Here is a 25,347-nt window from a genome sequence, read left to right as displayed (position 1 = left end):
TTCAAAAATTGAATTGAACTATTCAACACATACATACTTTCTATCAATATGATTCTGTATATTGATGATTGGAAGAGCTCATTTGTAAAATTAGGGATGGTTTTTGTTAAATTATATCCAGTCTTGTAATTTCATGGGAAGAAATCTGTTTTTGGAGGCTTGTTATTTGTGTTATTTGTGTTATTTTGATCATAGCTTCCTGTAAGATTTGAAAGACATTTAAAAGTCGAGAGGACAAAAAAAACAAAACAAAGCATCCTTGAAATTTTAAATATTGATTTTTTTTTTTTACCTTCTATATTTCCAGGTGAAGAGTGTAGGTCAAGTATTATGGGATGCCGTCATACAACATTTATCATTGCTGGAGGCGGACTATTTCGATCTTCAGTTTTCAGACGAACTGGGACAGTTGGTAAGTTTTAAAAATATTATTCTACTTCACTGACTAGGAGTGGAAAGTGAAAGTAGATTTAATTCTGTTACAATCTGTCTCAAATGCACCCCAAGCCTCAATATGATGTTGACCCGACGTCTGCTTTTCTACTTATCTGTGTATGTAAAGTCTGTTATGACCTGTATAATCCAAATAGCATTCTGTAATGTGCACGAGTCAAGACAATCAGTAGACATGGAAATTAATAACGAAAAAAAACGTAACATTTCAACACAATTTACACACGTTTACTCCCTCTTTTTCATTTCATCTGATGACAATACGTGTAAATTATGTTGAAACGTTCTGTACTTTGATATTAAAGATTATTGTAGTATAATATATTCCCTTGTGTTTTCTGTAATATATACTCTCGGCTTCAATTGTCGTTCAAATTTTCTGGAAATTAATGACACAAGAAACAGTTAAATGTTCCATGTTACCTAATGACTTTCTTAAGAAATGACAATCTGAACAATATTTTGTATTTTCAGTGTTGGCTAGATCGTGATAAACAAGTAACCAAACAACTACCCAGTCCTGATTCCCCTTTAACATTCTGTGTCAAATTTTACACGCCAGATCCAGGGCTGCTGGAAGATGAATTAACGAGGTAAGGTCTAGGTCATTTTTGAGAAAAAAAGTTGGGTGGATTCTGTTTTTTTGCTTTTGAAAATTCAATTGCTGAATTATCATGATAAAGATCCCCCAAACTTTGACAGTTAAACAAGAATAAACTAGTTCTGCTATCATAGCTAAATTTCTCTCATTGCATTCTGTGTTTCATAGCCAGGATCAGATCGAACAGAAAAGTAATTCATAAAACTATGTTGTTTATTTTCAGATATTTATTTGCATTACAAATAAAACGAGATTTAGCGACTGGTATAATGCCGTGTAGTGAGAATACAGTGGCTCTACTAGCATCTTATATAGTACAAGGTCAGTTCTTTACTATTCTTCATGTTCGATGATGAATACTGGTAACGTTCTCAAGTGATAACTGGTCTGATGTAGTTTTCAAAACTTGATATAGTGGCAAATCAAAACATTTTCTTATATGCAAACCTGGATATTATTTGACAATGCAACAAGAACACCCTAATAGTAAAATGAGCTCTTCCAATCATACATATACAGTTTGATTAATAGAAAGGATGCTTATGTGAGGAAGAGTTCAATAGAAAGTTGAGGGATTTCAAATATATAACTGGCCGTTATATCTGGTTTGACACGTTATTTTTGGGAAGTTTAATTTATATTGTATTCTATTTTCAGCTGAAATAGGTGATTTTTTAATAGATGAATATACTGATTGTTCATATTTAACGGATTTTAATTTTATCCCTCACCAAACACATTCATTATTACAAAAAATCATGGAGTACCATAAACAACACATGTAAGTTGAGAATATTCTTCTTTATTCCTAACAACTGTCCAGTGTTTCTTCTCAAGAAGTTAAAGAAATTAAAACAGGGAGTTTATATCAGCTTCAAAAAAAAAAATTATATTAGAAATATTCTCCCATTGGATCACAGATTTATCAATTTCTAAACAATGTAAAATGATTCTTGGTTTTTATATTGATGTCAATAGAGGAAGTAATCCTGGTTTTTACCATAATATTCAGTTTTCACTATTTGTAGACTATAATATAGATATTTCAATATATACCAAATAATTTTTAGAGGTATAGCTGAGAAGGGTTTTGACACATTCTCCCATTTTAATTGTTATCACTGAGATAGTTTTGAAGTCTCCTCTTCATATCAATTTATTTATTGACAATTTTAACAGAAAAAAACATAACCTATTTAATTCCTGTCAAACTTTCCATTTTTAAAACATTTTTCTACTTGAGTCAAGTTTTATTTTCATATTTTATCAACATTTTAGAGGAGAAACACCGAGTGAGGCTGATTCTAATTTATTAGATACAGCACGGAAAGTTGAGATGTATGGAATCAGGCTTCATCCTGCCAAGGTGAGGCTAAATTTAAAAAATTTATTTCCAAATATTTACCATAATTCTTTACTTTACTGAAATAATAGAATATGCAATGAAAATATCTAAATTTTGCAGAAAAAAAACTATTCTGAACATAAAATTGAACAAATTAAAGTTGTAGATGAAGACAGACCTTCTCTCTAGTATTCAAAGCAAAAGTCTACAAATGATTGTATTTTCCCTTTCAGGACCATGAAGGCGTATCTTTAAGTTTAGCTGTTGCCCATATGGGTGTTCTCGTCTTCCAAACTTCCACCAAAATAAACACCTTTTCATGGGCAAAAATACGTAAACTAAGTTTTAAAAGAAAGAAATTTCTAATAAAACTGCATCCAGATAGTTACGTAAGTACTAAGGTAATATAACTCTTTATTATTAAGCTTGCAGTAGAAGGAAATAGTCCCAGCTTTGTATTCATACGCATCTACGTCTGCTTGTCATGAATGTTTTTTTGCTTGACCAACTCTTGGTAATGTCAATTTTTTATAACTTATTTTTGATGTGATTAAATCCTTTATGGTAGACAAATATAGTTAAGATCAATCTGACTTATGTTCAAATTGGATTCTTGTCTTTGTATAAGTATCCAGACACATTTAGCTTTGAATTATCTAACCGTTTGTAGTCTGTGGTTCCTGTAATTCTAGAATGAATTTAACCAAAGCTGACTGTTAGTTTTGCTTAGTGATGTTAGGATCTGGCAACTTTTTCAGGATTTACAGGAAGCACAGATGATGGCCAGGAATCAGAAGCTATAAATGTCAATGATACACATACAAAGACTAGAAATCCTCTATTGACTCTCTTTAAGATGTAGTTTTAAACATGATGTGGGAGAATATCACTGATTATTTTATGCTGGGAGTTGCAAATTGAAAAGAGATAGACAGTATTAATAGTTTTGGAATGAAAGTGAAGCAAATGCTTACTGTTTTTTTGGCTTTTTTTGCAAAATGCGAACATGAATGCTTAGTTTTGTGCATCCCTTATCCCCCTTATTTATAATTATTATTATTATTATTATTCCATTGTATATCCCTACCCCTAGATAGTGTAAACACTTAATAGCTATATTTATAATACATTAGGAGTAGGGTGGGGTCAGGAAGTCAACTAGCAAGCTAACTTGGTGGGCAGATTTTAGCCAACCAAACTATATTTTACAAGGATAAAAACTTCAGTTCACACTTAAGGATCCTTTCTACCCGCTGGTCCTTGGCCAGACCTCTTGGCATTCCCCGGATTATCTGTACCCATTTACAGCTGGGTCGATTATATCTGTTTATATCTGATCTTGATTTTATTTTTTGGTATTATTTATCCTTTGTATATAAACAAATTTCTGGGTCTGATTTTCAAAATATTGCACCATGTGTAATGAATTAAGAGAAATTTAAGTTAAACTTCGTCAGAATTAACCGTTGAATCTTCCTAGTAGTAATAATATCATGATATATTTGTACAACAATGTGATATTTTCATCTTTATGATTAAAATGAGATAATTTGAAATCTGCTTCTTTTCATTATAAAATATCGATATTTCACTGAAACAAAAAATATTAAATTGAACATGTTTTCTGTCTGTTCTAATAATTTATGAACCATTTTTTTCTGAATTTTAGGGATTTTATAAAGATACAGTAGAATTTTTCCTGGACACGAGAAATGATTGTAAAGCATTCTGGAAGAAATGTATCGAACATCACGCCTTTTTCCGATGCCAGGTTGTGCGGAAAGTTGCACGAAATAAAACTAGAGTTGTCAGTCGAGGTTCATCATTTAGGTGAGTTGAAGATTTTAAAAATGTTGACTTCCTGAAAGGGATGCTGAATTGACAAACCCAGTCCCAAAGTGGCATCAAGTGTTACAAGAGAATGACCATGCCATTCCTGGCAAGCAACACCAGTCACAGTACATATCAAAATCGAGTCCATATTCCATCAAGTTTTTGGACTGGTATTCAAGGGTTAATGCTAAGAGATTGAAGAAAGGCCTCAGGGACAGTCTTGTCCACCAGTAGAGTCATAAGCCCATTGGTATGCAATGAATACAGTATACCAGGGCTGTTGATTTGACTCTATATGCTGGACATGACAGACAGGGTAGTTCAAATGACCGACGGTCAATATCCTCTGTTTGACTATATTGAGTATAAAAAAAGAATAATATCAGCTATGTGGACTCTCTGAAATGAATTATAACATTAAAAATGCCATTGCTTTTGTAAATCTTATCGATATGTTTTCTTTTTTGTAGATATTCTGGTCGAACTCAGAAACAACTACAGGAGTTTGTCCGAGAAAATATCGTGAAACGACCAGATTTTGAAAGGTAAGGTTTTATTCCTCAACTTGATTGTAAAGTTTTGAATGAAACTAGAAGTTTGTTCTCATCTGCTACATATAGTATAGTATAAAATATTCAGTGCTCATGTGTTCGTCCTGGCAAATTTGTTCATTCGGATGGGACAATAAACCCAGGCCCTGTGTGCTAGATCCCTCGACAGTTCAAAATAAAAAAAAAAGGAGGCAATTGCCTCTGTTTTAGCAAAATTGCCGTCATTGTACACTGCATGGTTGCCCGTCTTCATTAGCCCAAAAGAGTAAGACGTAAAACTCAATTTTTTTCATGGCAAATTTGCATGATGATCGTAGGAAGTAAAACTTCATTTCATTTCATTTTCTGACCCTAATTTTCTAAACTGCATGATAAAATAGAAATTTTTTCCTTTGAACTATATATCTGCTTGGCATCTTAATCATATTATTATTATATCATTCATGTAAGTTGTAGAACAATATGACCTAGATTTCCTTTTCCTTTCAACTATTTTTCATCTTGAATTTCCTTGTAATCTAAATAATTTATTTTTAATGCTTCTCTTGGAATGTATTTAGGAAGTAAGTAGATATTATTCTGGACGACTTGGAACCACAATCTTTAAAAAATGGTTTTCATTTGGGAAGTTTGACACATTTTCTGTAATTTTTTTGCACGGAATTGGGTTCTCAATTCAATCATTTGATGCTTTCTTTACTTTTCATTATGAAATATTTCCTCACGCTATCCATGTATTGTCAATATGTTTTGTTTTGTTATTCGAATTTTGTTTTGCGGTTTGGTTTGGTTTCGTTTCGTTGTTTTTTTCTATCAATATCTTTTTTACTTCAAAAAGTTTTATATGGAAATTTGGTTAATTTACATCTATTTGTGTTAAATATTCTATTTTTCTGGCCTCTGCCCATTTCATTGCATCATCGGAATATTTACTTACCTGACCCTTGTTTTTATAATACTATTATTAGAACTATGTTCTCATGGTTATCTTACTCTTGTATATACACTTTACAATGGTTTCTATTTTCTACTCTAGTCATCTATCTGCGTAAAGGGTTATTTATTTCAAGAGTTTTAAGCTACATATTTTCTACTTGGGTCATACAAACACATTTACACATAGCTTCAAGCTCTAGTAAAACATATTACCACCATGGTTTCATTGTCATACAGGTTCATTGAAACAGAAACTCAAAGCAGATTTTGATATTAAAACAATGATTATTAAGATGTTTTTATTGTATTTTTCAGGTCTACGAGTGGAAGATTATCCAGTAGAAGTACAAGCGTTACACCAAAAACCAACCCGAAAACTGCCATCCACAATTCGTCCGATATCCACAACAGTACTGCTTCTAGTGGCAGCCATATTCTTGACCCAGCCCTGGATAACCACGTCACACCGACTCGGGTGGAAATGGCTGAGGTACACAGTGACAGTTCTATGTCTGGAAGTCGAAGCCTAGGATCCCCGAAACTCGAACATGGTATGGTGATTTCTGATAGTATGGATTCAGCCAATCACAAAACAGATGAAGAAATGCGACAAGAAGATGTGACCAATCAGAAGAAAGAAGCTGAAGATAAAGGTGGCGATAAGTTAAAAACTATTTCTAATAATGTTGATATGCACTTTTATTCAGCCAATCAAAATGCTAATGACAATGAAGACGACCTATCGGAAGACTCGTACCACCTTGATGAAGGTGACGAGGCTAGGGTCGTAAAATTACGAGATATTGGTGGGAAAAATGTCACTTTTTCAGATGTTGATGGCGTCTGCATCGATGAAAAATCAGGGAAATCTATGAAAGATTTGATTGAGGGTAAAATAGCAGATGGGTTCGAAGGTCAAGAGGTTGAAAGTTCAGAGGTCAGCGAATCAGGTCAGGATGCTGGGCCAATAGAAATTGAGAAAATCGCAGACGTGAATCCGAGTGAATGTGTGACTGCGAGTGTGAAAGATTTAGATAAGAAACTCTCAGAAACGGAAGTTCCGAATACTGAAACCAAAATACTGGTTGATCTAGACTTAAAAAGTAGTCCGGAACTTGATCAAAATGCTAACACGCCATTGGACGTTAAATCTGATGAGAAACGTAAACTGTCTGATGATTTGATCGAAGACATACCGTATTACTTACATCGTAGGTTAGTGGAAGGCGAACAGGAAAACAAGCAAGAAATATCCGTGTATACGGCTGTCGAAATGAAAAAATCAGAAAGTAGTCCCGCGACTTTCGGCAGACCCATTAACGAATTTAACCCACCTAAATCAAAACGTTCACCATCCCCTTGTGGCAAACCAAAATTATCAAAAATTAACGTTGATCAGTTAAAACATAATCACTCCCCCTCACCCCCTTCTAGACGCTCTCGTGTTCTAGAGCGTACATCCCCTTGTGATCGCTCCCCTTCGCTTCATCGACGCTTAGAATTAGTGCACGCCTCAAAACTTCCTCCAAGAGATAGTTTCTCATCTATAGATGACACCACTAGTCCTTCATTTGAAAAAGAAATTTTTAAACAACTCGAGGATAAATCTACAAAAACTCCAAAAGATGAGCAGGTGTTGGCAAACGGTGATTCAAACGTGAAAGTGGAAGAATCAAAAGCTGAAAAAGTCTCAAAACCAGATTTTTTGGAAACTAAGCCTGAAGTCAGTGCTGTTCTGTCAACAGAACCGAGATCTCCAGAATTAGACAAAGCCATCAAATCAGCAGAAATTGAGCTCAATTCTCTCAAAACTGATAATTCTATGGTGGCTGCGGCCTCGTCAAAAACTGGACAAAGGGTCGTTTTCAATATCTGGGGCCAAAGTTCTGTTCCAGGTGAAGATATCGAATTGAGCACTGTAGATCAAAAAGTCCAGAAATCAAAAACAGCAATAAGTAAAGATATCATTGAAAGAAATTTGGAAGAATTTGGGAAAGACCCTGAGTATGTGGCAACAGAGAAACAAATCGTCCCTGAAGTCATCATCGAAGATTCCGATGAATTCGAAGAAACCTTTATTTTGACCAATGACAAATACATTGAGGTTTTACCAACAGTGGACGAAAGGGCAGAGATTGAAATGGGGTCAAGAGAGAGTTTAAATGAGGTCAAACCACCCCCTCCCATCGCCCCACCAAAACCAGAACGGACGAAAAAGGATGAGAATAAAGTTCATCATGTAGCTTCCCCAAAACCAACTGTACCTGTCAAATCAACAGACACAGAAACAGTCTTGGAGCAAACAACAAAAGTTGAAAAACAGGGAGAAACTGTCATTGAAGATCCTAAAGAGAAGAAGCAAGAGGTACCCCTAGATCCCAAATCACAAGACATAACTCCAAAAATTGTCAAGAAAACTGAAACTCATACGGAAGTCCCAAAAGAAGTTGTTTCACACCCTGATAAGAAAACAGATATTCCCAAAGAAGTTGACAAAACTGAAAAGATTCGAGATCTTGGGACTTCAGTAGATCCACCTCCTGTGTCAAAGAAACCCCCTCCCCCAGTCAGCAAAAAACCCAAAACAATTCTCACACAGTCAAAAAAGCCACCAGTAGATCTACCAGCATCTACCAAGCAGCCACTATCTCCAACAGAAGCAGCTAAATATCCAGGAGGATTCAAACCCAGAGCACCAGATGTACGAGAAAGACCGAAATCAGAACCACCAACACTCACCAGTCCTACAGTGGAGTCCTTACCCACAAGTCCCAGCTCTGAATCCTTGGTTACTGATCATACTGTGATTGCTGTCAAACCAAAAGTGATCCCAAAAGACGCTAAACTCCCAGTGAAAGAGAAGAAGAAAGAACCTAAGAAAGATGAACGCCCGAAATCTGTCATGACCACGTTTGGGGTACAGGTTGAAAGCCCAGGCCCCGAGGAAACAAGACCGTACATCCAGGACAGATCTGAAAAAGATGCCTGGTATTCAGTCAAACCAGACCCTAAACAATCCAAAGTATTCATGAAGGAAATCCCAAGTCCGAAATCCAGCAACACAAAGGGCAAGAATATTTTTGATCTCCCGTCACCGGCTGCAGCCTTTGTATACAGTGATGATGATAGCCCACCATCGAAAGATGAACCTTCACCCACGGAGCCGACTTTCTCAACCTTCCGCCCAGATCCTTCCTCTGATTATTCGCCAGAAGAACGACCCCCAACAGCCCCAGTTCCGATTCGTTCAATTCGCACTGATCGTGATCCAAAACAAAGATGGTCACTACAGAAAGTTGATGAAGAAGATGAAACAGCTTCAACCAATCGAAAAGCTGAAGCTGCCAAGCGTGTTAGTTTCCATGGTGATTTAAGAGATAGTTTTACCAGTGATGTGAGTTTACAAGTTTTACGCAGCCCAATGGACGATAATTCTAGTGTCGGTAGTAACCATGGTGATCCAATGGGATCACATGACTATTTACAAACTTTAGAAAATTTGAAAAATGCTGATTCTGAAATTGATCTGATGTTGAGTGGTAGTTCCGGGACGGACACGGAATCCGATTCTGAACTGATGGAAAACGTTAACGCAGCGAAAGAAATTTATATGCAGTACGCAGCAACCAAGTGCCTCAAGGAATCGGGTCGTGACACTACGATTGATTCAGGCGTCGGTGAATGTGAGGCTCGCGAATTAGATTTATCTCCCTTAGAGACACTCGAAAAATTGAAAAACATGGAGGGAAGTTTTGTATCTGAAAAAAGTATGGAAGGAAGTTTTGTGTCTGAGGGTAAAAATGAAGAAGAGTTTCCACCTCCTCCCCCGTTTTTAGAAGAAGCGCCTAGCGAGAGCTCCTCGGAGGAGGAAGGTACGCTTCCATCGAGAAATAAACGTCACAGTATTGATCCTTTAGCTAATCTAGAATATACCGATATTACTGCATATACCACATCGGAAAGCGAATCAGATTTCGAAGATAAGTGTGAAAATTACGATAGGTTGAATAAAGCGAGGTTTAGTATTCACTCTAGTCCGGATGACCAGGTTCAGAACCCAGACGATATCGAGAATCTGCTGGTCGCTGCTGAACGTATCACTATGGAATGATCTGCTGAATTCACACACATTGTATATAAATATTTTGTATCTTTGATCGTTTGGTGATATTCAAGTTTTTATTGCTCATGGAATTTATAAATCATTTATCAACAAACAAACAGAAGGCAGTTTCATATTCTCCTTGTAATTCAAGGCATTTTTTCATAACAAAAACAAAAAAATTGTTTGAACTTTTCTTGGTGTAGCAAAAAAAGGTAGTCAAAATATTAATTTTTGATATTGAAAAGTATACCTTTATTTTCATTAAAATGAGAGGCAAATGTCAATAAAAATTTATTAAAACAAAGAAAATATTTCATTTATCAGGAAACCATTTTTTAATATAAATTTTTTGAAGTTTTTGAATTAGCCTTGATATAGAAAGAAAAGGTCAGTATTTGGAAAAAGGGCAATATCACTTAATATCCATCTTTTAATTCCATCTTTTATTGAATTTGAAAGAAAATTCCTGCAAATTTTCTGATTCAGTAAAATAATCATAATAGGGCAGTATATGAAATTTGAAATATTAAACAATAGCTTATTAAACATTGTAAAGAGAATCTCGAATAATAAAGTTAAATAGCTAATCGTTGAAACTGCTGATGGTGTATTTAACTGATATTAGTACTTCATAATTTAAAAATTTTGCTCAGTTTGGAGAAAAATATACTACATCGAAGTTTTCTTTAGACTTGATCTATCCAGAATGATTTGAGAGATGTCTTTGACAGGTTTCTCTAAAGCGGAGAAGTTTAACTAAGTACCACCTGGTAGACATGATGTTTCTTTTGGCTTATAATAAAGGTCTAATGAATAATTCACAATGATGTGTTATTCTGGAATAAGATAAGATAATAAATTTAATATCTAAGAATAACTTCAAATATTGCTATGGATTTAACAGTTTATATCAGAACTAATCCTGATAGGGATCTTTTGCCAGTTCTTGGACAATATTACAAACCAAAATAAATTCCTGTCTATATTTATGATATAACTGGTATATTATATCACCCAGCCCATGAGTAAATCTTTAACATATTTTGGATAGATCAAGTTTAAAAGAAATTACTGTTTTATTTTGTTGATTTTTTGTTTTCTTGTTTTAATTTTTGTTAGATTTTGTTTAAACAAGAGAAAAGGGTATAACATGAAAGTTTAGAGTAATTTTTTTTGTTATTTTAAGTATAATTTTTTATGAAATAATTCATTATAGCTGTTAAAATTTTTTGTTAAGAATTGTTAAAAGAAAACTTATTGAATATTACTAATAGAAAATGAGAGAAACCTGTCTCAGTAGCAGTGCTTAAAATTCATAGTTACTTACTTTCCAAAATCTGAGACATTTTTTTGCAGTTTTAATATGAGTTGATTAAGCCTTTCTATCTTTCTTTGACAACATTTTTACATCTGGGCATTGACATTAAGGTTTTTGATTTCTTAAATGGACAACTTTGGGAATTTCCTACAATGTGGTAACTTGTTTGTTGTATCTCGTTTGAAAGTTTTCTTGAATGGAAATTTCTTTCTGTCTCAATTTTAACAACTTTATTTTTTAGTTGAAGCAAGTTTGTGGTAGTTATAATGAACTTGTTAATAAGATAAGAATGGTGCATAAATTGTATATTAATTCTAGTGATCTCAAAACTTATAATATTCAGAAATCCTTAATATATAGTACATCTTGGACCTCCTGGGTGTCGACGTAGTTTTTGAAGTCTAAGCAATGAAATCAAAATGATGAAATACAGTTACAGACTGAATAGGATGATTATCAGAAACAACTGAGCAGTAAAACATGACCAACTGCTATTGTTGAGTCAATAACGTGGTCTATTCAACTTAACTTGGCACAATATTAGTTTAGGGTAGATTAAGCCAGTTGCCAGGTCAACCTGATCAGTGGCAGTTCTACGGTTGATGCCATGGCCCTTTCAAAAATTAGGCTCTAATCGACTTTCACTAGATTGTCTGTTGCCAGGTCAACTGGAATAGGAGTGTTTCAAGGGTATGCCATGGCCTAACAGAAATTAAGGTGGCCAGCTCGGCACCTGCCAGTTTCAAATTTCTTATCATTGAGTTAAATGGCTGGTGCTGTGAGCCTTCTCGGCCCCTTGTTTCCTAGAAACTCTACTGAACCTGAAAGCTCCTATCAGTTGTGGAAACTGACTCGTAACACTGGAGGGACCCAAGATGTAAATTTGCTCAGCTTTAGACATTATATAACTGTTATATATACCTTATATTATTATTATATATTAAACTATAACTATATATCTTACAGTATAACCACTAATTTCCATATCAATCTCGCTTCTCAATTGACTAGAATTATCTTCACAATTTTTAATTTTCAAAATAAAAAAAAGAACTGCCAATTTTCTTAAAATTCAAGAGATTTGATTTAATGATATTGGAATATTTGAGATAATAAGTGGTGATAATTATTTTAATGTTAATTGATCTTTGTGCAATAATAATATTCGAATATTAGATATATATTATTAACTTTCTAATCTGGGGCTGAAACAATCCAGGTTTAAAAAATTCACTGGACAGTTTTAGGTTTGCTTAAAATTACTGAATGACCTGTATCATTAAAACATGCTTAAAGCAGTATTGCCTCATTTTGATGGTGAAAATCTAATTTGAATAATGTGTCAACATAACTGTCATACATTCTTAAAATACGTCACATGAATGTTGAAGAATATAACTTTGGTCGATATTGTCTCGATGTCAGATGTCATGACAGTGTCAAGGTCAGAGGTCATGACTGTGTCTGCAAGATGACAGACAGTTTCAGATGCTATGACGGTGTCAAGGTCAGATGTCATGTCTGTGTCATATCATGACAGTGTATGTGTCAGATGTCATGACAGTGTCTGTGTCAGATGTCATGAAAGTGTCAGATGTCATGACAGTGTCTGTGTCATATATCATGACAGTGTCTGTGTCAGATGTCATGACAGTGTCTGTGTCAGATGTCATGACATTGTCTGTGTCAGATGTCATGACAGTCAGATATTTAGTCAGTAGTGTCATATTTTTCTCCTTAAAATGCATTTTTCAACATGGCATTATCCATCTGGGGCCTTATTCTTAAGATGATTTGAGTGTTCCAGGCATCTGATTGGTCAATCACTAATATTGATATTAAATTTAGTTTTGTTATCCAATCAGATTACTGTATTTCTTAAAATTTTGATTTTTTTTAAGTTAAGCTTTGGTGAATAAGGCCCCTGGGATTGAGTTTAAAATAATCGTGTTTTCAGCCCTACATATCTAGCATTATCCAATTTTAATTTTTAACGTTTTTTTTTGTTCGTTTTGTTGCTTGTTTAAAGAGTTTTATTTTTACAATTTCCGGTTATTTGTATGTTATTTTAGTGTGAGTTATAGAGTTTAAAAACATAGAGTAATACAGGGCTGTTGATATAGCTGAATTCACCAGTCATGTCTGGCTTGAGCTTAAATTGATAGCGTGTGAATATGATCTCTAAGAGTGGTGACTTAATAATTTGCCACACCTGATGTTATTCTGCGATTGCATTTATCAACTTAGCATTCATTGCAGAGAATCCACATAACTGATTTTGCTTTTTATACGCCCATCAATTGTTTTGGCGAAGCTTCAGATATTTCATTTAAACTGTTTTATGGAGAGAAGAGAGAAATGTTATAATAATTTGAGGTTAATCATAGAATAGGTCGTAGTTTTGGAACTTGCAACATAGTTTCATTTGTCCGACTAACCGTGTATAACTTTTTCTGAGCAAAATTTCCCTCATTGAACACTATATGGTATTTTCTGTGTTTGTTATCTTAAGCAAAAAAATAAGGACACCCATTTCATTTCCCATCCCTCGCTCATTTTGGGTTTTAAATCCCATGTTGGTCCTCGATCCCCTGTTTTTATTTTATCCAAACAAAGGTATCTAATGAAGTTTATAAACCGATGATTAAAATCCTGATTCAAACTGAAATTTCATTGTCATTGGCAATTTGAGGCTTGTATGGTTTTTCTCTTGTATTTTAGAATAGAATTATTTATTCTGTTGAAATATAAAGCGTGGAATATTTCTCTACAGTATTGTATTTCTTTCTAATTAATTATTGAATTTTAAATTTGATGTGATCATGTGCAAGCCTCAACAGTGTCAAATAGAAGCCATAGTTTCCAAATCTCTTTCCTGAAAATGTCAATTGCTTCTCTTAGTATTTCAAAATCTTAACTTTTTTTCACCTACTTTTATAAATCAATGTCACTTATGACATAAGGTATAAATAGCAAAGTACATTTTTTTCTAAAGACCCCAAAATTTGAAAACAGATACCGTATTTGTTAATTGATGTTTTTAGAAAATGACTTAAGGATTTTTGCATACACATTTAGACATATAGCTATGATTAAAATCTGTTGTGTCTGACCTCAAGATATTCATAGATTCATATTCAAAAAATGATTTTAAAATTTTGAACTTGTGACTTCAAATTGATTTTAAATTTCTGCTTGATCTTGCAAAATTTACATAGCTATCGTAATTTTTCAGTCAATAAATGGATTTAAAACTCTATTGTTGAATCTTGCATATGGCCACTTTAAGTTATGTGAAATGATGTCAAGTGAAATGATGTCAAGTGATGTCAAGTGAAATGATGTCAAGTGATGTCAAGTGATGTCAAGTGAAATGATGTCAAGTGATGTCAAGTGAAATGATGTCAAATAGCTCAACAAATCATTTATTTATTCCTTTTTTAAAAATTTAAATTTTTATTTAAAAATCTTTAATATTTACATGAATAGTTCCTTTCAAGTTTTCATTTCATATTTTCATTAAAAAAGAACATTTAATATATAAAATTTTGATCGACATCATGTGTATTTTTTCTCACTAATGTTGAAAGTCATTTGATTTTTGTAATTTTGATGAAAATATGAAAAATTTTGATGTTTTGAAAATATAGTTGAGAAGTTTTTTGAGACTAGATTTAATAAAAAGATTTTTCAATTGATAATTTTGATGAAATATATATTTAAATTGATGTTTTTATATTGCTATAAATAATGTTTTGATGAAATTGAAAGTAGAATATCTTTGTTCTGATTGGTCTAGAGTGAATGAGTTATAATAATATCCAATGAATGTACTTCTAAGTTTGATTGCAATAAATCATATCAAAATGTCACAAGTGTTTTCAATGGCTGATCATTTGAGTTCAACAGCTTTCATTGGTCTATTAGGTTTTTGTCCGGATTTCTGCATTCACAATGTCAAAATAGCGAAGGGATATCAATTTAAGGTGTTTGTCATCTCCCCCCTTATTTTGTAATAATTGACTGAAAATCAACTATGGATTAGAAAGCGAATCGTGGCAGGTATTTTTCCCTGCTTTGAGATAAAGTCCTGTGGGTTTGTATGCCCCATAAGGCTAGACAAATTTACACGAGGTATGGGTCTGGACGGTGTGCAGACATGATTCATTTCTTATATTTTACTATATTGATGATTCCACACCGGACAGTGGACACCATACCTCGTCTCTTCCCAACGTTATAGTTATATTCAGTATTCTCATTCTGATCAAACTTCTGTATATACAGCTATCTATTTTAATAACACGCTTCTGAAATAAATCAAACTTATTCTGAAACATGGCATTGTGGAAATTGAATATTGTAGAAAATGACACAATTAGTGTCTAAATAATAAGTGCTGAAAGTGATCTAACGGAGGGATAATCACAGACATTAGAACTCTCCTAATATTACGGAGGAAACTGTTGTAATGTGATGATGGATTATTACTAGATGGTGCAGACAAATTAAATTGGAAGCATTTTATTGTAAAAATTGACGGAAATCGATATCTCAGTTGGGAATAATTTGTCTTCGAAGACGCGAAACAATACATGAATATGCAAATTAGACGAAATCCTACGTCTGCTAGAAATAAAGTTTACGATTTTCATCTCATGATTTGAGATTAGATGTATAAATGAACAATGGTCGAAGTTCTATCCCAACATGCAATTCCCTGGGGAATACCAACCTATCGTCGTGACAACTAAATCAATATTCACTTCCTGCTAGAAATAATATTTTAATCAGTGAGTTTTATTTAAAGGACACAACAAGATTCAACTCGTATGTTTATATGTCAGATTGGTTGCTAGGGAAAACTGAAAATATAATCCCATAATCATAGAAACTGAAATATTTGTCATTCATTTCTACAGGGTTACGACTTCACTGTCAGGTCATTCTAATCTGACGAATTATAGAATTACAATTCATTAAAGGGATACGATCACCATCCGATAGAAATAGAAAGTGAAATTTCTAGTTTGAGGTATATGTGAAGCGATTTTGCAACTTTCGTGCAGTTCTAGTAGTTCAGAAGAATATTTACATGTATTCAAGACCCAAACCAACCCCCCAAAATGGTAAACCGTAGCCTTTGAAAAATATATAAAAAACAGAAATGAGAAGGATTTTGACCCGTGTTCAAGTATTATAATAATATCAGAAACTGGAAAGAGGAGACTTTCCTAATCTCTCTTGAAAAATTCACCCCAAACTTTCTTGGTGATGATCAACATTGCACAATTTTGAGGTTTGAATTACAGATATGAAGATTTAACAAGGCTGGATAAAAAAAAACCCTAATTTTACTAATGAGCTCTCTAATCATACATATATAGTATCATAATGATAGAAAGTATGCATGTGTGGAAGAGTTGACTAAAGAGTTTAGGGGTGTCAGATGACTGTCACACTATATCCAGACATATTTGTGTAGGAAGTTAGGAGAGGTACTCTCCTATAGAAGTACTGGGCTAGGTCACAAGTAGAGACTATGAATTTCAGCTTTGGAATACATCGACTACCTACTTCTGGAGAGACTATATGTTACAGATGACAAATTTTTTTACATTCAGTTCAACAATTCTGAACATGAAAATGACTTAATTCTGGTGAAATTGATTTTAACTTATTCTGAATTCGACATTTTACAATTACTCTAATTCCATTGAATTTAAAACTGAAATAACAGATATCATGATAATATATAAGTAAATATAGTTCGGAGAATTACGATGTAACCATGGCAACAAGAATATTATTAACCACGAGGAAATGTCACCTTGTCAATGGTAATTCTGATAAATTGCTGATATTTCACTCCTCGGCACCAAATAATGAATATTCGTATTAGATGGGATTATAATTGGTGCCGCTGTAAATTTGTGACACTTTCTTAGTTATTTGGTTTTCTGTTCGTAGGAAACTAGATAACTATTACTGTCTGTTAAAACTCCTGTATTGGAGATCAGTGATCCTCTCTCAGTGATGCAGGTTGGAGGGGAGTTGCATATCATCACTTTTTTTATTCAAATTTTGAAAGCAGATAAGCGAATACTGATATGACCGTCCTGGCAAAATTTCCCTCATTGCACACTAAATGGAGTTACCCCAAAAGAGATGAGTGAAATCTGAATTGAAAAGTACTGAATTTTTTCATTGATAACAAAATTTTCCTCAGTGCCCACTGAATGGGGTTGCCCTCTTTTACTGCAAAAGGATATTTGAGTGGAATTCAGATTTTTCATGGAAAACAAAACTGGAAGCATGTTAGACTATTTTTTTTTAAAATTAGAAAATATTTTCTTATCTGTGTTGTAATTGGATATTTTCTATAGTAGTTTTTGTCTCCTTTCATTTCATTGGTTAATGTGTGAGATTAAACTCGTACTTTCAGCTTCTCCTACCAATATCTCTTTACATTTAGCGTTTCCTGATTTTTGTGGTTTTATTTGTATTTATTTAAGACCATTTTGATTGGCTGAATATGTGCTTGTATATTTTTGTATATTTTGTTTATTTTTTGTCCTTTTTTAGAAATTTTATTTATGTTTGATTTAGGGTCAATTTCAGATTGAAAATCCAATTTTCTGTTAGAATACATTTGAATTCTCACAGCAATCTCAATAGATAGTCATAGATTGTGATCCACAATAAAAACCCTCCCAATCTTTTATGTCCTGGTGCGAAAAATTTAAGAGAAGAGAAAATCTGCCCCTCCAAATAAAAAACATCTATTATGACATGGAACTAGATGGTTTGCTCCAAATCTTCCCAACATTTCCTCTGACTTCTGTGTTTGTTAATAATTCACTGTTTGTCATCTGAAATTGACTCTACTAAATATACATACCATCAACATCTTCATAACCAAGGCTGGATTAATTCTGACAAGCATTAAAAAACACCCCTTGTTTTACACATGAACTCTTCTAATCATACATATATAGTATCATATTGATAGAAGATATGCATGTTCGGAAGAGTTCAATAGAAAGTTGAACTAAATGGATGACTAATAAACTATATCCAACCTTGCTTATAAGTTAACTTTCAAAGATACAATATCTAGTACAATACACCAACAGAAACAGGCCAGTTGTCTGAAGATCACACAATGTAAAACTCTGAAGATCACACAATGTAAAACTCTGAAGATCACACAATGTAAAACTCTGAAAATCACACAATGAAAAACTGTGATACAATGTCAAACTCTGAATATCATACAATGTACAGCTCTGAAGATCACACAGTGTAAAACTCTGAAAATCACACAATGTAAAACTCTGATACAATGTAAACCACTGAAAACCAAACAATGTAAAACACTGAAAACCAAACAATGTAAAACACTGAAAACCAAACAATGTAAAACACTGAAGATCAAACAATGTAAAACACTGAAAACCAAACAATGTAAAACACTGAAAACCAAACAATGTAAAACACTGAAAACCAAACAATGTAAAACACTGAAGATCAAACAATGTAAAACACTGAAAACCAAACAATGTAAAACACTGAAAACCAAACAATGTAAAACTCTGAAAATCAAACAATGTAAAACTCTGAAAACCAAACATTACTATATCTGGATTTATTAAAGACAAAGTTCTATATTCTGTCATGTGAGACTAGACAAAACACCTGTCAGAGCAATTACAGTCTGGTTTTACAAACATTAACCAAGAATTAGCTGACAGCAGAAATAAATTATACACACAACACCACCTACACAGAAACTGTTCTTAGTCTCAAGGGGACATTTAAAATGGAGATGACATCAAATATAACAATATTATATTTGACTCCTGGGTTTTATTGATACAACGTTTCAACAATTTACATCGTCATCATCAGTTTATATGATATACTACTCCTGGGTTTTAATGTACACAATGTTTCAACAATTTACATTGTCATCATCAGTTTATATAGTATACCACTCCTGAGTTTTATTGATACAACGTTTCAACAATTTACATTGTTATTATCAGTTTATATGATATACACTCTTGAGTTTTAATGTACACAATGTTTCAACAATTTACATTGTTATCACCAGTTTATATAGTATACTACTCCTGAGTTTTATTGTACACAATGTTTCAACAATTTACATTGTTATTATCAGTTTATATGATATGCACTCTTGAGTTTTAATGTACACAATGTTTCAACAATTTACATTGTTATCACCAGTTTATATAGTATACTACTCCTGAGTTTTATTGTACACAATGTTTCAACAATTTACATTGTTATTATCAGTTTATATGATATGCACTCTTGAGTTTTATTGTACATAATGTTTCAACAATTTACATATTTCTCTATAAGACCTTATTGTGCTGTTAGAATCAACGTTTAAACACTTGACAATTGTTTTTATTAGAGATGATCTGATTGGATGATACTAGAAGTGATAATCAATAATAATTGGCTAGTTTTAATTAATAGCAGACTTAATTTTTATAGCAACAGAAAAGAAAAACTAACAAAAAATCTTATATCAGCTTTGTTTTTTTTGTCATCTCAAGAAATAAATACACAAAAAGATTGGCGAATACTTGAATTGATAGAAAACTAATTTAATTTTATGACTATAAATAACAAAAGGAAGTACATGAAGTAATAGTAGATGACAAAATATGCGTAATTTAAAAAAAAAATTTAATCAATTATTTAAGTTAAATGTCTCTCTAGAAATTAATGTCCAAGTTGAAACTTTGTAATAGAAGTCAGCAAGTCTGAGTTTGGTAGTACTAATTATAAATATAATATAATAATATAAGATATATAGACTAGAATATGACTTGACCAAATATTCTGACTGACCATCTGATCTAATTATAGTACAATGTAACCATGAATAACACGAGTTGACGTTATAATATATTGGTTTAATTATTGAAGCGTTCAGGATTAGACTGGAGACCGACTTGTTAAGCCACGGTCGAACTTACTAGATTAGTTTATTACATCGTCCAATCAAATTCTCACTATTTATCCTTGCCAACCGAATTTCCGTATGTTTTTCCAGTCGACAAGTCCAGAGATATTACAGGAAATTAGCTGTCCAATACATGAGTTCTGTCTCACAATTTCTTATAACATGAAACTAATATCAGTGAACAGTGAGACCAACATTTAATTCTTATATTTATATTCAGATATTTCTATTAACACAATTTTCACTGTTTTATATGATCAGTTCCTTGAATTTACCACCAATCTTAGATTGCGTCATTGTTGTGTTTTGACAACATCATAGTATCACATGACAAACTACAGTTTATAGAAAAATAAACGCCAGTTTGCGTAACTAGTTTATGCAAGTGAGTGATAGTAGAAATGTAAATATTTGTAGATAATAATAGTCCATACACGATCATGTAATACAATATGCAGGTCATACTGCAATGTATTAAGTCACCGAGTCATTTACCAGCATTACTGTTGATTATAAGGTATCTTACAAAATGGGAAGATTATCTTGTCTAATTATTACAACTAACATTGTGCCCTGACACTACATACAGCCTTACTGCCCTCTCTACCACTGTACAGCCTTACTGCCCTCACTACCACTGTACAGCCCTACAGCCCTCCCTACCACTGTACAGCCTTACTGCCCTCACTACCACTGTACAGCCCTACAGCCCTCCCTACCACTGTACAGCCTTACAGCCCTCCCTACCACTGTACAGCCTTACAGCCCTCCCTACCAGTGTACAGCCTTACTGCCCTCCCTACCACTGTACAGCCTTACTGCCCTATTTGATAAAATATAGAGTTTAAATATATTAAGTTGTAATGTATCTGATGAAAATCTATAGTTGTAAATTAACAATTGATAGTTCCGTCTGGATTTCTAAATTTCATTTTCTCTCCATGAAACAAACCATGTACTACAATTTACACATTAATCTATCTGGGCCAATTCATTTATTTCTACTGATACCAATATTTACAGTAAATTATATAACTTCTGTTGAAGGTATTCAATCGTCTGATTATACATTAAAAATCTCGTCCAAAACATGATAAAATCAGGAGTAAAAATTGTATTTTATATTCAATTTGATGTCAGTTTATGTTTTACTCTCTTGCCTAGAAAGAGTGGCTTCCCTTTTCCAAAATTTATAGAAACATAATGGAAATATATAAGGACTGGAAAAAAGAAACTCCAAAATAAGCAAAATAATAATTTTTGTTTGAATAGCACAGAGCTACAAAGCTTCTGATGGGGGTTCATTAAGACACCCTGGCCCAACCTCATTCATCTCTGCTCTGAGAAGAAGATACATTCATAATCCTTTCCCATTTACACACTTTTATATATTCCTTTTAAACCCACGGAAATTACCTTAACGATATAGAGCATCACTTGATCATCCAGTCTTAATTTTACTTGTAAGGTTTGCTCGTTATCAAATATGACCTATTTATCAGTGACCTAATTCTATGAATGGCGCCAGGAAATGAAAGGATAATAATGGAATCAGAGACGAGATATTATCAGAACCAGAAATCTTAATTCTTTTCTCAGAAACTGTTCCAAATAAGCCAAAAGTAGAAAACAATCATTTTTGGCATCATGAGCAAAAATCTGATAATTGTCAAAATACAGAAGCAACTCTCATGGAGAAAAGTGCACATTTGGTTCTAATTCAACTACCACATTAATAGCAGTGAGGACAGAATTAGAACTCTGTTTCAATTCTTGTTAACTTGGTTTCAATTCAATTCTTGTTAACTTGGTTTCAATTCAATTCAATTCTTGTTAACTTGGTTTCAATTCAATTCTTGTTAACTTGGTTTCAATTCAATTCAACATCCAGTTCATAGACAAGGTTTATAAACTCTCTTTCCTTATTAAAGATACCCCAAAACTAACTGAGTTTATTTTATTTTAACATGTAACAGACTCTTCTATCACTATTTAAAATAGATGTCAGTTGTTTTAATAATCACACGAGACAGTGAACCCTCTAGACTAGTATCTGATACGATTTATCTTAAAGGTATACAGTCATATAAATATGAACCCTCTAGACTAGTAAATGATCTAAAAGGATGAATTTTTTTAATCAACTAGTTTTAAGTTCTATGATTTGAGAAGCTTTTTGGATAATGTTTAATAACCACAGGAGACAATGAACTCTGTAGACGATTATAGTTTTTTATATTCCATTATTGGACTGCTAATATTTATAATTTCAGTAAATTTGATCCCCATGCTTTTCTACATTCTCACACAATCTTAACACTCAAGAATACTTGATTTATTCGTTAGAAACATCAAATTATTAAACAACAAGCAAGATTTGACCAAAATGAATAAGCAAAGGAAACTTTAAGATTTTTTGATATGAAGTAGTCTAATACAGCTGGTTTAAATGCCATTTCGCTTCGACCGGGAAAAAACATTTTGCGTACAAAATGTAGCCAGCCCAGCATTCAGTTGTCAATTCTAGTCAAACGGTTCTCACAAAGTGTTTTTTTGTGGATTTTGGTTTGTGTGTATTTAAAGTTATATCATTTTAAAGATTGCTTTAAAAAATTTAAGAAGAACCTGACATAGGGTTTCTATGATTTAAAGTTCTATGAAAGTTTATACCTGTGATATAATGTGAAAATTAAGAGGTTACATCCCTTTAATGATTAAGAAAAAGAAAATACGACATGATTATGTTATTTGGTTTCTACGACAACATTATTTTCTCAGACTTCTATTAAAGAGAGTATTTATCAGTCTTCGCGTCTGATTGGTCAATCTTATTAAGGCTATTTATAGTTTAAAATAAATCGTCTGCGTTTAATGTCCCGTCACAAATCTTCTCAAATCTTATTTTCTTTATTTTATACCAAAGTTTGACGTAATGTCTCTGAATGTCAATTTTAATATCACATATGAATAAATTGGATGGAAAAACTTCAGTTTTTGCCCAAATTGTGACGGGGAAAATCAAGTCAACTTAAGAAATTTTTAAATCACTGCTTAACCCAAAACCTTCCAATTTTTGGGTTTGAATTTTGAAATGATTATAGAAACGGCATGAATTTAAATATTTGTTGTAAAACATCAACATCCTGGATAAGGATAGTCTGGTTGTTCCATATTAGGGCATTTGGAACCATTCAATTCCAGCATTTCAAAGAAATTGTAAAGAGGTTTTCTAAAAAAGAAATTTACCTGTGGGTACACTGACATCATCAATTTGCACCATTCCAATTTTCAGTTCAATGTCTTTGATTCCTGCAATTCCACTAAAACTAAGTGTTTTATGATGTCACTATTGCAAAGGTCCGATAGAGACCTCATAAAATGCTTACTTTTAGTGAAATTGCAAGAACCACAGACATCTGATTGAAAATTGGAATGGTGCAAATTTATTATATTAGTGTCCCTGATACACATAAACTGCTAAAAAACCTCTTTACAATCTCTTAAATGTCAATCTCTACAAATGAGTTTTGCTACTAATATGCCCACTTGAGTTAACTTGGCCAATCATACGTATGTTGTTTGTTAATTCTTGCTCAAAGCAAAGTAAACTGTTTGTGGTGTTTAAATGGAGTCGATTACCAATCATCAGAAGATAATACAGATATTGTTTTGGTATGATTGTTCCACCATGAAATGAAGTAAAGAGTTTGTCATTGTATTTTAATAAACTAAGTACTAACGATCAGTACTGCAAAACGAAACAAATTTTTATTTTATGTTGGTATTCATGTTGCGCCATGAATTGAACTAAAGAGTTTATGGATGGACCTGGAAGTTGATAACCATCCAGCATCAGATAAAAACAGATATTGTTTTGGTTTGTTTGTTCCACCATGAATTGAAGTGAATAGTTTGTATGACCAACCAGCATCAGAATAAACTATTATTGTTTATGTTAGTATTTTAATGAAGGCGGAAGTCAATAACCAACTAGAATCAGATAAAACCAATATTACCAGTGTGATGTAAAGGCTATGAATATTAATGAGACAGTAGGATATTGACAGACCAGATGATGTCATGACACTATGTCAGTGTAATTAAAGATAGACGGTGACAGGAAGGGTGTAATTAACGTCTGACTTGTCAGTAGACAGACTGTATATAGAATCTATAAACTACAGTTAAAGTAATCATACCATATAGATCACAAGGAGACGAAATTGTTGTTCAGACAATTCCTAAAACAAATTAGAAGTATAAACTTTGAATGACATTTAAAAAGTAGAAAGAATTTAAGATGTATAAGAGCATACATTACACATTCTACTCTGTCCTTCAATTTTAACAACATTTTAATTCACATACAGGAAGTGTATGAAATATATCTGAACAAACTCTAAACCATGAAACATAAACTCTAAACCATGAAACATAAACTCTAAACCATGAAACATAAACTCTAAACCATGAAACATGAACTTTAAACCATGAAACATGAACTTTAAACCATGAAACATAAACTTTAAACCATGAAACATAAACTCTAAACCATGAAACATAAACTCTAAACCATGAAACATAAACTCTAAACCAATAAACATGAACTTTAAACCATGAAACATGAACTTTAAACCATGAAACATAAACTTTAAACCATGAAACATAAACTCTAAACCATGAGACATAAACTCTAAACCATGAAACATTAACTCTAAACCAATAAACATGAACTTTAAACCATGAAACATGAACTTTAAACCATGAAACATGAACTTTAAACCATGAAACATAAACTCTAAACCAATAAACATGAACTTTAAACCATGAAACATGAACAGTCCATGAATAGAGACTCATCAACTCCTCAGAAGTTTAAATATGAAATATGAAGGCATATAAAATATTATGACAATATAAGATTAGATTTAAATATTTTTCATTTATTTTTAGAATTTTGTTTGAATTATTTTTTTCAGTTTCGTCACCAAATCGCCAATTTCCTCCCTCCACTGGTTCATCATTTTCTTTCCAAAATCGTAAATTTTCAGCGCCTGTGTTAGGTCTCAAGGATTTTCCAGAAAGAATCGTGGAAGAACATCGGATCTCACGGACTTCGGAAGTTGAAAATATTCCAGAATATGTCTACGAAGAAGAACATCACAATATTTTACAAGATAAACATAAGTATGTACTTCTAG

At 32.8% G+C, this 25,347-nt stretch overlaps 1 protein-coding gene across 1 annotated transcript in view; it reads left to right on the top strand.

Moving 5' to 3' along the window:
• Positions 1–319: 319 nt before the first annotated feature.
• Positions 320–25,347, top strand: part of LOTGIDRAFT_143831 (hypothetical protein) — a gene marked incomplete at both ends in the record, with an annotated part of 49,700 nt that continues 24,672 nt past the window's right edge. Inside the window, 9 exons of the mRNA XM_009054425.1 lie at positions 320–412; positions 928–1,046; positions 1,278–1,375; positions 1,712–1,835; positions 2,333–2,420; positions 2,633–2,788; positions 4,069–4,229; positions 4,703–4,777; positions 8,672–8,964. Coding sequence (XP_009052673.1) covers positions 320–412; positions 928–1,046; positions 1,278–1,375; positions 1,712–1,835; positions 2,333–2,420; positions 2,633–2,788; positions 4,069–4,229; positions 4,703–4,777; positions 8,672–8,964 — 1,207 coding nt within the window. The remainder of the gene's footprint in view (positions 413–927; positions 1,047–1,277; positions 1,376–1,711; positions 1,836–2,332; positions 2,421–2,632; positions 2,789–4,068; positions 4,230–4,702; positions 4,778–8,671; positions 8,965–25,347) is intronic.

This window comes from Lottia gigantea (genome assembly GCF_000327385.1).
Source record: "Lottia gigantea unplaced genomic scaffold LOTGIsca_217, whole genome shotgun sequence".
In the NCBI taxonomy this organism is placed as follows: domain Eukaryota; kingdom Metazoa; phylum Mollusca; class Gastropoda; family Lottiidae; genus Lottia; species Lottia gigantea.
The sequence above is the reverse complement of the archived record's forward strand: the minus strand, read 5'-3'. Positions and strand labels throughout refer to the sequence as shown.